Source organism: Lynx canadensis, chromosome E3, assembly GCF_007474595.2.
Source record: "Lynx canadensis isolate LIC74 chromosome E3, mLynCan4.pri.v2, whole genome shotgun sequence".
In the NCBI taxonomy this organism is placed as follows: Eukaryota; Metazoa; Chordata; class Mammalia; order Carnivora; family Felidae; genus Lynx; species Lynx canadensis.
Genome location: NC_044318.1, coordinates 30,202,828 through 30,215,051, shown reverse-complemented (window position 1 = coordinate 30,215,051; position 12,224 = coordinate 30,202,828). Strand labels below are relative to the sequence as shown.

General features: G+C 47.7%; 1 protein-coding gene across 1 annotated transcript in view; it reads left to right on the top strand.

Annotated features, from left to right (window-relative positions):
* Positions 1–848: 848 nt before the first annotated feature.
* RCC1L (RCC1 like) overlaps positions 849–12,224 on the top strand; it is a 33,850-nt gene continuing 22,474 nt past the window's right edge. Inside the window, exons 1-5 of the mRNA XM_030300294.1 lie at positions 849–1,207; positions 6,322–6,451; positions 9,431–9,559; positions 10,439–10,505; positions 11,900–11,951. Coding sequence (XP_030156154.1) covers positions 887–1,207; positions 6,322–6,451; positions 9,431–9,559; positions 10,439–10,505; positions 11,900–11,951 — 699 coding nt within the window. The 5' untranslated portion in view covers positions 849–886. The remainder of the gene's footprint in view (positions 1,208–6,321; positions 6,452–9,430; positions 9,560–10,438; positions 10,506–11,899; positions 11,952–12,224) is intronic.

The following is a 12,224-nucleotide window of genomic DNA, read 5'->3' as shown; positions in this document are numbered from 1 at the left end:
GGCTGTAAGAGGTCAAGTCTAGATATCTCATTCACTTAAAAAAATTAATTTCACGTTTTGATTTTTTTTTTTTTTTAACCTTCCTATAGAGGTGTGATCCAGAGAAAAGGGCACAACTTGCTAAAGATACCTATCAAGTCAGTAGCAGAGCCAGGACTAGACCCAGGTCCCCAGGTTCCTTCACGGAACTTCTGAGGAGGTGCCGGATCTTAGCAGGAGTCTGCCAGACATCTGCAGGGAAGAGGGCATTCGAGGCACTCTGTGCAAAAGCAGGGAGGCCTGAAGCGGCCCTGGGATTCGGAAATTACAAGTAAAGCTACCTGACTCCAGTGGCGTGCGGGGCTGTGGGGCGAATTGAGCTGGGGAAGAGGAAGCACTCTGGAAGGCTGCAGGGTCAGGGTCAGGGTCAGCGCCGGCGCCGGTAAGAGCTGCACTCTAGCTGGAGCACGACTGACTGTCCTGGAAGCGGACGGGAAGGCTGCGACAAGGCAGGAAAACAGGGACAAGGGGAGACCACCACAAGGGAGTCGCGCAGAGCGGGCCATCCCTAAGTTTTACCTCTGCTAATCGACAAGCAACAAAGGCCTTCCGCTCCTGCCGGAGCTCAATAACGAGGAGTTCGGCCGGCTGCGCAGCTCGGAGACCGACAGCGCTCAGGAGCGCAGACCAGTGACCGAACCCCCAGCCCGGCACTCCGCCCACTTAGGCCCGCCGCTCCCCGGTTCCGCCCCGCCCCGCCCCCCGCCTCCCTTCAGCCAATGGTAGCCCTCGGCGCCTTTGCCTTCAGCCAGTAGTCGACGTGGCCTCGGACTCTGACGTCACGGAGTGGGGCCAAGGGTCACGCAAGATGGCGGCGCCCAGGAGGCGCTGAGGCGTGGAGCTGAGGATGGGGCTGGGGGCGCTGGCCGCCAGGGCTCGGCTGGGGTGGCGGCTGAGTGGGTCGGGACCGGAGCTGAGGCCGGGGCGAGGGCATTGGACGGCGGCCGGGCGCTCGCGGAGCCCGCGCGAGGCAGACACGCCCGTGTTCCAATACGTGGGCGAGCGCGCGGCCCGTGCCGACCGCATCTTCGTGTGGGGCTTCAGCTTCTCGGGGGCGCTGGGCGTGCCCACCTTCGTGCTGCCCGGCGCCGGGCCCGAGCCTCGCGCCGGCTCGCGGCCGCGACGCAGGATCCAACCTGTGCCCTACCGCCTGGAGCTGGACCAGAAGGTGCGGGCCGCGCCTCCCTCCCTCGGTCGCGCCTCCCTCCCTCGGTCGCGCCCTCCGGCCTCTGCCGCTGCTCCCCGAGGCCCTTTGCGAGAAGTTGGGAAGCCGGGTGGTCCGACGTCAGGGAGGAGGACCCTCGAGCGGGCTGCAGGCCCGGCAGGGGAAGGCGTTAGGGCGCTGCTCGCATTTATCGATTGGCCGAAACGTGCCCGTTTTGTGCCCGACTGTCGTCCTTCGCACGTCACCCCCGGAGTCGGGGTTGTGATCAGTTACAGTTTAATTTCGTTGTGGCTACAGAATATACCTTCTTTACTTTCAGCCCTCTTAAATGTATCGAGACTTTGTTTCGTAGCCTAGCGTACGGTCTACCCTAGAGAATGTTCCACGTGTGCCTGAAAAGGGATGTGTGTTCGGCTGTTGGCGGAGTTGATGTCAGGTCAAGTTAGTCGGTAACTTCTCGGCTAAAATATTATTTGCTCAGGCAGCTGCAGTGTTCGTCGTTAGCCGCTGATTGTTTTCAACAAATATCCCTGGGGGTAAAGGCTGTTCGCACCGAGTGATATCTGGGTCAGGTCAAATCAATGGAGCCTTGTGAACGGAGTCTTCCGGGGATCCACCAGACAGATGGATGGGAATGCTCCGGGAGTGGAGCTTTGAAGTTGCTTCAGTCCCTTTCTGACCCCTCCAGTGGCTGCAAGACCGCTGGCTTGCGCTGTAATTGTGAGCTGTTGGTTTTCAGAGCCACTGCAGAGCTGAGCAGAGGTGGATGGGAATAGGTCAAGTTAAAATGCTGCAGAGCTTGGGGTTCTTAAGTAAGCTGCTTTTCTTGAGTAAACATTCCCTAGATTGCTTTAAGTCTTTGGGTAATTTTCAGAGTTCTGAAAAAATTGGTTCTGACGCTTGCCAGTTCTTTGTTGCCCTTCCATTTTCACTGATGTCGCTCAGTCCATGTCCTTTTAATGTAATTACCGAGGTGGTTGGATCACATGTGCCATTTTGCTATGTCTTTCTTGTTTCTCTGTTCGTCCTTTGCTCCCTTCTTTTGTGTTAAATAGGTATTTTTTGTGTGTATTTCTTTTGTGTTAATAGGTATTTTGTGTTAAATAGGTATTTTTCTAGTGTACCTTTTAAATCCCTTTGTTGGGTGTTTTGCTGTACATTTGAGGAGGTCTTTCTTGAGGTTATAATATCTGTCTTAACTTATCATAGTCTACTTTAGGTTAATAGTGACCTAATTCTGAAAAAACTAGAGCAACTTTGTTCCAGCGAAACTCCATTTCTTCCTCTCCCCTTTATGTGGTTATTGTGATACACGTTACATCTTCATACATTTTAAGCCCAGTAATACAATTTTACCATTATTATTTTATGCAATTGTCTTTTAAATCATTTAAGGGACAAAAAGAGAAGAGATTTATTCATGCAGTGCTTTATAGTTACCCTTATAATTCCGCTAACGGGTGCTCTGTCATTTCATTTTTTAGCCTGAAGGCCCCCCTTCAGGACTTGTTAAGGCAGGTCTACTGAATTCGCTCAGTCTTTGTTTGGGCCTTTCCTGCTATCAGAATTCATTCTTGGTGGACAGTTTTTATCTTTTCAACACTTTGAATATGTCATTCTGGTTTCTGGTCTCCCTTGTTTCTGATAAGAACTTAGCTGTTAAACTTATTGTTCCCTTGTCCTTGCTGAGTCCATTTTCTTTTGATGCCTTCAGGATTTTTCTCTTTGCCTGTCAACAGTTTAACTGTGATTTATTGAGTAGCTTTGATCTGCAGATTTATGTTTTCACAAAATTTGTAAGTTTTCTGCCATTTTTTAAAGTTTTTTTTTTTCCTCCTCCTCCCCTTTCTCTCTTGCCCTCCTGGGACTCTAATTACATAGATGTTGGTACACTTGATGTTGTGTCCTAGGTCATAGGTCTCTGAGTCACTGTTCTTTTTTCTTCTTTTTACGCCCTGTTCTTCGGAATGAATAATTTCACTTGATATTTCTTCAAGTGAACTGCTTCGTTCTTCTGCCATCTCACATCAGCTGCTGAGCCTGTTAGAGAATTCTTTCTCTTTGTTACTGTACTTTACAACCCTAGAAATTCCGTTTAACTTTTTAAAGTAGGCTCCGTATCCACCGTGGGGCTTGAACTCATGACACGGATCAAGAGTCAGATGCTGTACCCATTGAGTCAGCCAGGTGTCCCTCCCCCCCTCCCCCATTTAACTTGTTAATGTTTTTATTTTTACATTCAGATTCCATAGCTGTGAAGTCATTGTCATCATGTTTTCCTTTCGTTCTTTAAACACGGTTTTAAAATATTCTTTGAACAGTGGTTTATCGAAGTCTTTGATAAATCCAGCATGTGTCCCCTTAGTGTTGGTTTCTGTCAGCTGCTTTTGTCCCTTCTGTATAGTTCACACTTTCTTGTTTCTTTGCAATTCTTTTACTTTTTGGTTAAAACCTGGACTTCTGGGTGATACTTTATAATGACTTTGGATTCTGATATTTTTCCCTTGAGGTTTTTTTTTGTTTGTTTGTTTTTTGTTTTTTTAAGTAACTTGTATGTACTTCATCTGTAGAATCCATCTCCCCTGCGGTGCACGGCCACTGATGTCTTTCTTCAGGTTTTTGATTTGTCTCCCTCCCCCTCCTTTTTTTAGCCTGGCTTCTTGAGTGTCGCCCCCATCCGTGTACTTTTGTGGTCAGCCGATGACTTGGGCAGAGGTTGTGCTCAAACGCTTTGGGCTTCTAAGGTTTCTACCTTCTACCTTTGATTCTGACTATAGGTTTGGAGACCACGTTCAGCGATCAGGCTGTTCTCATGTCTGCCTCAGCTTTACGTGGCCCTGGGTGCTCAGGTCTCCCATGTCCCCTCGTGGAGTTTGCCTGTCAGCCGTGGATGTGTGGAGAGCCTTCTGTGACAGCTTCATTTCTAGGATCGTTCCATTACCCTTCTGGCTGGTCTTCCTCTCCCCTTGCCCCGGTCAGGATCGCAACCACAGACTGGCTGAGTTGTGGGTTTGTTTTCCTTGTTTGTTTCCCGCTGAGTTCACTACCAGGCATGAGTTTTCACCTTACATCCTAAAGTAAGTCTTTCCTTCCTGGCCACAAAGGTGATCAACCCTGGCCTTTTCAAACTTGTGCACTGAGCTGGAGTAGATGGTACAGCCCAAGACGGGAAATCTGCAGACTCCTGCTCTTGTTACCTGAAGTTCTAGCAGCCTTTCACAAATAAACATTTCCTCCTCTTTTTTTAATGTTTATTTATTTATTTTCAGAAAGAGAGAGCATGCACGCAGGGGAGGGGCAGAGAGAGAAGGAAGGAGAGAATCCCAAGCAGGCTCTACACTGTCAACCTGACATGGGGCTCGAACTCACAAACCGTAAGATCATGACCTGAGCTGAAATCAAGAGTTAGTTGGATGCTTAACCCGCTGAGCTACCCCAGCGCTTCACAAGTAAACATTTCTCAGTCTATTTGCCTTTGATTTCTCCATCCCTGAAATGGTTGAGGTTTTTTTGTTTGTTTGTTTGTTTGTTTGTTTTTGGTTGTTGTTGTTTCACAATTTTGTCCAATTCTGTACTTTTTGGGGGGGGAGAGATTTGCTAACCTCTTCATACCACCATAGTTGGAAGTCCCCCGATGGCACGTTACCACAAAAATTATGTAATGCTGACTGTGTGTAGGTATCATTCAAAGTCCTTTCGCCTGTTAGTAGATTTAATATTAAAGTAGGTACTTAGGAGATATTTGTTGACTGTTGAATAAACAGATGATCACAAGCAAAGAGAATAGTTGTAGTGTGCCGGGTATCACCTTAGGATTTATTCCTTTTCTGTGTCTCCTGCTTCCTCACTGGGTCATTTCTGTGGAGTTGGAGCCATTCCAGAAGTGTAGGGGCTCCAGAAGGCCAGAGAACTGAGGTTTTTTGAACATGACTGCATGTGTGTAAGTTCCATACGAAAATTGTGGGAGAAAATATCACAAGGCAACAGGAGGGGAAAATCACATGTGGGTGACAACAAAACAAGGCAAAAGCAAACCACATTTAAAAGAAATATTTTGGGGGCGCCTGGCTGGCTCAGTCGGAGGAGCACACGACTCTTGATCACAGGGTTGTGAGTTTGAGCCCTGTGTTGGGTATAGAGATGACTTTAAAAAAAAAAAAATGTTGGGGCACCTGGGTGGCTCAGTCGGTTGAGCATCCAACTTCGGCTCAGGTCACGATCTCGGGATCCGTGAGTTCGAGCCCCGCATCGGGCTCTGTGCTGACAGCTCGGAGCCTGGAGCCTGCTTCCGATTCTGTGTCTCCTTCTCTCTCTGCCCCTCCCCTGCTCATGCTTTGTCTCTCTCTGTCTCAAAAATAAATTAAAACATTAAAAAAAATCTTAAAAAAATAATAAATAAATTCACCGTAGCTGTGATACGAATTCTTCTTCAGGCACTGGTTTGAGAATGTCCCAGTGCCACATAAGGGTTAAGAGCATGCTCTCTGGAAGCAATAGCCTGTAGTTAATCTCTAGGAACCTCAGTTTTCCCATCTGCAGAGTACTGTTATTACTACAACAATAATAATTACCAGGACATTGTAGAGCTCTAGGTGAAGTCGCATACTATTTATCATAAGGCTTCAGCTTTATTAACTCATTTAGTCCTTACAACAACCCAGTACGAGAGACACTATTACTATTTCTGTTTTACAGAGAGGTGATCTGTCTCAGGTCACAGAGCTGGTAAGGGGTAGACCTGAGATTCAAACAAAGGCAGTTTTCACTTTACTACCATGTAAGACCGTGTCGTGGTGAATGGGGTTGATGATAATAACTCGTTCTCGGGTGTTTATGAAGATTAAGTGAGATACTACATATCAACACAATAAATGTTCGGCAAATGTTAGTCGCTATACTTGGGGTACCTGGCTGGCTCAGTTGGTAGAATATGGGACCCTTGATTTCAGGGATTGTAGTTCGAGCCCCATGTTGGGTGTAGAGATTAATTAAAAAGGAAATCTTAAAAATGTTAACTTGCTACGTTAATAGCACGTGTTCTTTGGGTAAAGAACCTTCATTTATTGCTGAGAAAACTCGATTATCACAAATCAGTGTTTCATGGAACTCTTTTTCAGATTTCATCTGCTGCCTGTGGCTACGGATTCACATTGCTGTCCTCTAAAACCAAGGATGTTACGAAAGTCTGGGGCATGGGACTCAACAAAGATTCCCAGCTTGGATTTCACAGGAGCCGCAAGGATACTAGTGAGTGTTCTCACCTTGGCTTCCCTGTGCTGTGATTGGTCTGAGAGAGCTCCCTTTTGTTTTCCAGAACATGATTACATAAGCCAGACTGGGACAACAGAAAAGATAGCGTCTTAAACGGATGTTATTTGAGACCATCTGGACTAGATTATCAGCCTCATTGGGAAGAACACTGAACCTTTAGGCTAAAGAGCATTTGCTGATAAGCAAGGATATTCCTCTTTTTGAGTCTAGTTTATAACTTATCCTTTATCATGGATACGTACGTACAGGAAAAAACAGTATATATGGGGTTTGGTCCTATCTGAGGTTTCAGGCATCCACTGGGGGTCTTGGAATGTATCCCACACGGTTAAGGGGGGGCCGGCTGTACCTTTACCGCCTGGATAAACCTTTTTGTTGTTTCCTTGTTCTCTTAGTCATGTGCCTTTTTTTTGCACAGTTTGGATCACTGTATGTTTTCTGCCTTTTCCCACTTAGTTTTATATCGAGAGTCTTTTATAAGTCAGTCCTGAAGTCTCGGCTGTGAGATGCCACATTCCATTTGCTGTGCCCTTTACTGGGAGGCACGCACAGACATGGGCCGAGTCCTGTAAAGCATGCCATGTCCTGTGGCCAGCTTCAGTTTCCAACTCAATCCTGATTTGTTTTGAAGCAAATCCCAACATTGTTAATTTCATTAGTAAACATTTCAGTATGTATCTAAAAAATAAATAAATAAAAGACCCTTAAAAAACGGCAAGTGCATAAAAATAATGAACAACACAATCCCTTCATATTATCAAATATCCAGTCAGTGTTCAAGCGGTCAGTTGTCTCATCAATGTCGGTAGATTTTTATTTCAGTTTTTAAACATTTGTTTGAATCAGTATCCAGATAAGGTCCCGGCATTGCAATCAGTTGATAAGACCAATGTACGCATGTATGTACGGATTTATTTAGTTAAGTAGACTCCACACCAGCGTGGGGCTGGAACTCAGGGGACACCAAGAGTCACAGGCTGTCCCGACTCAGCCAGCCAGGCGCCCCCCGTTGATAAGACTTCTTTTAAGTCTATTTTAATCTTTTTTTCCTTGAAGCTTATTGGCCGAAGGAATGACTTTGGCAAGAAGTCATCCAGCTTTATTTGTGAAACAAAGAAACGAGGGGCGCCTGGCTGGCTCAGTCGGTTGAGCAGAGACTATGTAAAAATAAAATCTTTAAAAAATAAAAACAAAAAGAAGAGAAATCACATTGGTTACCCTATAGAATTCTCCAGTCTGGAGTTTGCTGAATGTATCCCTGTGGTGCCATTTAACACGATCCTCTGTCCTCTGTATTTCCTGTCAATTGATGGCTGCATTTAGAGCCGGACCCACCCACTGACCCTCCAACCCTTCCCTCTTTCCTTCCTTCCTTCCCTCCCTCCCCTCTTTTTTAGAGCCAGATTCCTTTTAAATGTTAGGTAATTACTGCTTCCCAGGCCCTTCAGGCTCTATGCAGATAGTAATGGGGTATGTGAGTCACTCTTTAGTATTTGGAAGCACCACATATTTTCAGCTAATAAGACTGTGTCTGCTGACAGCATTGCCCAGTTTCTTTGATTTTGCCTCGAATGACATCATCTCATAGTGATAAAGCAGTTACTCCATGCTGATCGAAAGGTGTCTCTGAATATTCTATCAGTCGCTGATGAATACAAATGAGCAAGTGTGCTCTTGTGACCGTAACAGTGCCGTTTTTTCGGTAGAGTCTTTTTAAACATGGGGTCCATAGGAGAAACCACGGGAGTTGTTAGTGACACGTTGAGAACTGGTACTCGCAGACCTTAACCTCAGTCAACATTACAGATGTTAAAATGAAAAGCTCTTTGTTTAAAACCTGTGAGGGGAATTCCCCACGTAGGCCATTCTGGCTTCTCCTGCAGGACTGTAAAGAACATTAGGGTTCTTCTGTAGAGTGACTTCTAAAAAACGTTCTCCCTTACTTGCTTATTTAAAATTCACATTTTCCAGGGGCGCCTGGGTGGCGCAGTCGGTTAAGCGTCCGACTTCAGCCAGGTCACGATCTCGCGGTCCGTGAGTTCGAGCCCCGCGTCAGGCTCTGGGCTGATGGCTCAGAGCCTGGAGCCTGTTTCCGATTCTGTGTCTCCCTCTCTCTCTGCCCCTCCCCCGTTCATGCTCTGTCTCTCTCTGTCCCAAAAATAAATAAACATTGAAAAAAAAAATTTTTAAAATTCACATTTTCCTAAAAAAAAGATGATAAATAATAAAATTAAATTAAATGAGAAATTCCTAATTAATTAATTAATTAATTAACTAAAGCTCTACACCCAACATGGGGCTGGAACTCACAATCCCTGAGATCAAGTCGCACGCACTACCGATTGAACCGGCCAGCTGCCCCTAAAAATTTTTTTTTTTTTTTTGACTAGAGAGCATATTCGTGTACCTTTAGAATCCCAACAGTGGGTAGAATGTATGGTGAAAAGGCTGCTCTCTGCCTCTGCCCTCCTAGCCACACGGTTTTTCCCCGGGAAGACAACCTGTCCACAGCTTCCAGCGTCTCCTTCTAGAGGGATTTAGCGTATAGGCACGCGGATGCCTCTACGCGCTCTTTCTGCCTCCTTCTAGCATAAGCAGCTTTAACATAAGCGGTATCGTCCAGTATATGCTGCTGTTTTCCTTCCTGAGAAACGGTAGTGGGTATGACAGGAGCAAAATGCTTTCCTTTCTTGGGGCGCAAACGGTGCTTGCTGACGCAGGAAGGCTAATTAGACTCTGATTTTCAGCCGCCCGATGCGTCCTGGAGGGTGTCGTGGGTCCAGAAATGGGGACTGGGCCTCTGGGCTTTGCTCTGCCCCTCGCCTGCGTGCCTTGAGTAGCCACTCTGATCTCTGGCCGCGGGGCAGTGTGGTGTGGGGGGTGATCTCTAACGTCTGAAGCGCTGTGCCTCTCCGCCAGTGTGACGTGCTGTGACGCTGGCCGTCCTCGTTTCAGCCAGGGGATACGAGTATGTGCTGGAGCCCTCGCCTGTGCCGCTGCCTCTGGACAGACCCCAGGACACGCAGGTGCTGCAGGTCTCGTGCGGCAGAGCCCATTCCCTCATCCTCACAGACCGCGAAGGAGGTGAACGGGCCTGCTCCGGGTTCCCCGGGGGAGTGGGGGAGCCGCGCGGTTGCCCTTGGGTCCACAGTGGCTCGTTTGCTTGAACCGCACCTCAATCAGTGAGGCTGTTGGCACTTCCCCAGAGAATCGGTAGGATGGCTCAGGGTCACCACGTTGGGCAGACTCTGCTAGCTCTTTTGTGTTCTCTCCTCTCTGCGATTCTTCGAAAACCTTAGGGATTTGGAAATGTGACCGCGCATACCGCAGCAAGGCCTCCTGCTCGCTTTGCCGTGAAGTCCCCGAGCTGGGCTGTGTGGGCGTGTGTGCGCGTGCGCGTGTGGAGACAGCTCTTTCTCTTGTACTGAAAGAAGCCCATTTGCTAATACTTGTTTCATTTGGTGGGCTTCTGGAGTCCAGATAACACTGACTTTCGCCAGAAGACCGATGGTGTCTACGGAAAGGCCAACTGGACTAGATTTTTCCAATTTCACTTTCTGGCTAAGCATGCTTTGCGGGAGAAGGCAACGGTGGCGTTCAGGAACTCTTTCAAGAGTAGCTTTGACGTGGAGGGCAACCTAGTGACAGGTCCAGGGAGTGGGGGTGTTGGGGCCTTCCCCAGGATGGGCTGGCCTCAAAACGTGGAGTTCTCGAGAGGTGGGACGAGGGCCTGGAGGGGAAGGCAGAAGGAACAGTCACGGTGGCCCAGGCTGTCGGTGCGGGGCTAGACCCCAGCACGCCTGTGGGTGTGCCTGCCGGGCTGGGGTTGTCAGAGAAGGAGGTCAGGAGGCGGTGAGGATGAGCGGTTGGACTAAGACCACTTCCGAGACCGCCTTGCAGTCCTGACGTGCAGGGATCCCGTGAACCTGCAGAATGGTTTTAATCGGTGGTGGTGTTCTTCAGTCTTCAGCATGGGAAACAATTCTTACGGGCAGTGTGGAAGAAACGTGGTCGAAGATGAAATTTACAGGTGAGTTCCCCAAAGGACTGCCCTTCCCCGAGTTGCGTTAAGCATTTAACGTTTCTCGTGTGGTTACTAAGTGATGGACCCATGGAGCAGGGAACTGCAGGCTTCCTGATGCCTGAGAGGGGCGGTGAGAAGTCACTGGAAAGCTGTGCCATTGTTCCGTTGTGGGTTGAGCTCTGGACATTAGCTTGGTGGAAGGGAGGGCAGACTAGTGTTGATTGTGGTGTGTAGAACTTATTTCCAGTTAGGTTTTTTTTTTAAGTTTATTTATTAAAAAAATTTTTTTTCAATGTTTATTTTTGAGAGAGAGAGAGAGAGAGAGAGAGAGAGAGAGACAGTATGAGTGGGGGAGGAGCAGAGAGAGAGGGAGCCACAGAATCCGAAAGCAGGCTCCAGGCTCTGAGCGGTCAGCACAGAGCCCGACGTGGGGCTCACACCCACGAACCGTGAGATCATGACCCGAGCTGAAGTTGGATGCTCAACCGAGCCACCCAGGCTCCCCAGTTTATTTATTTATTTTGAGAGAGAGAGAGTGACAAGTAGGGGAGAAGGGTAGAGGGAGAGAGACAATCCCAAGCAGCCTCTACGCTCCGTGCAGAGCCTGATGTGGGGCTTGAACTCACAAACCGTGAGACCATGACCTGAGCCAAAATCAAGAGTTGGATGCTTAACCGACTGAGCCTCCCACGTGCCCCTCCAATTAGTTTTTTATTTTTACCAAATTAATTAACTGAAATTCCTCTCTGTTCCATTCTTTATGTGTTTATATATATATATAATATATATGTAATATATAAAATATGTAGGTAATATATAAAATATATATAATATAAAATATAAAATATAATATATAATATGTATAATATATATATAACACATAAACTTTTTTAAATGTTGCTTATTTTTTAGAGAGCATGAGCAGAGTAGAGGCAGAGAGAGACAGGGGAACCGAGGATTCAAAGTGGGCTCCCCGCTGACGGCAGCAAGCCCAATGTGGTCTCAGACCCACGAACTGTGAGATCATGACCTGAGCCGAAGACGGACGCTCAACCAACTGAGCCACCCAGGAGCCCCTTGTTTGTTTTAGTCTTTAAAAGAATTCCCCTCTCCTTCCTCACATTATACTGTTGGGTCTAAATAGCAGTCTCATCTCTGACATCGTATTAAAATTGCCAAAGGGGGGACCCCTGGCTGGCTCAGTCAGTAGACTGTGTGACTCTTGATCGCAGGGTCGTGAGTTCCAGGCCCACATTGGGTGTGGAGCCTACTTGAATTTCCCTAATAGTTACTGTGTGCCCGTGGGGGGCTGCCATCAGGGGTGACAAGAGGGGGCAGGACCACACAGTGCTCGCCGTGACCATATCTCTTGTTTCTCCCCACATTGCTTCTGGCTGCAGCGAAAGTCACAGAGTCACTAGACTGCAGGACTTCGAAGGTCAGGTGGTTCAGGTAAGGGACACGTGCTGAGAGCCACTCAGCCAGCCCCCGGGGGTGCTTTTGCAGGGGTGAAAGCTGGGTGGGGTGACGGCAACTCGGTTAGGGCGGTTTTCTGAATTGGTGAATTATTCTAGTAAAAAGTCTCGGCTGCCTCCTGTAGGTCAGGAGAGTGTTGATTTACACTAGGTTATGGGGGTACAGAGTGTAATAAGGTTTGGGGGTAACCCTCTAGGGGGCAGAGACAAGCGAGGCTAGCTGTGTCACAGTGTCCCACAGCGCTGTGTG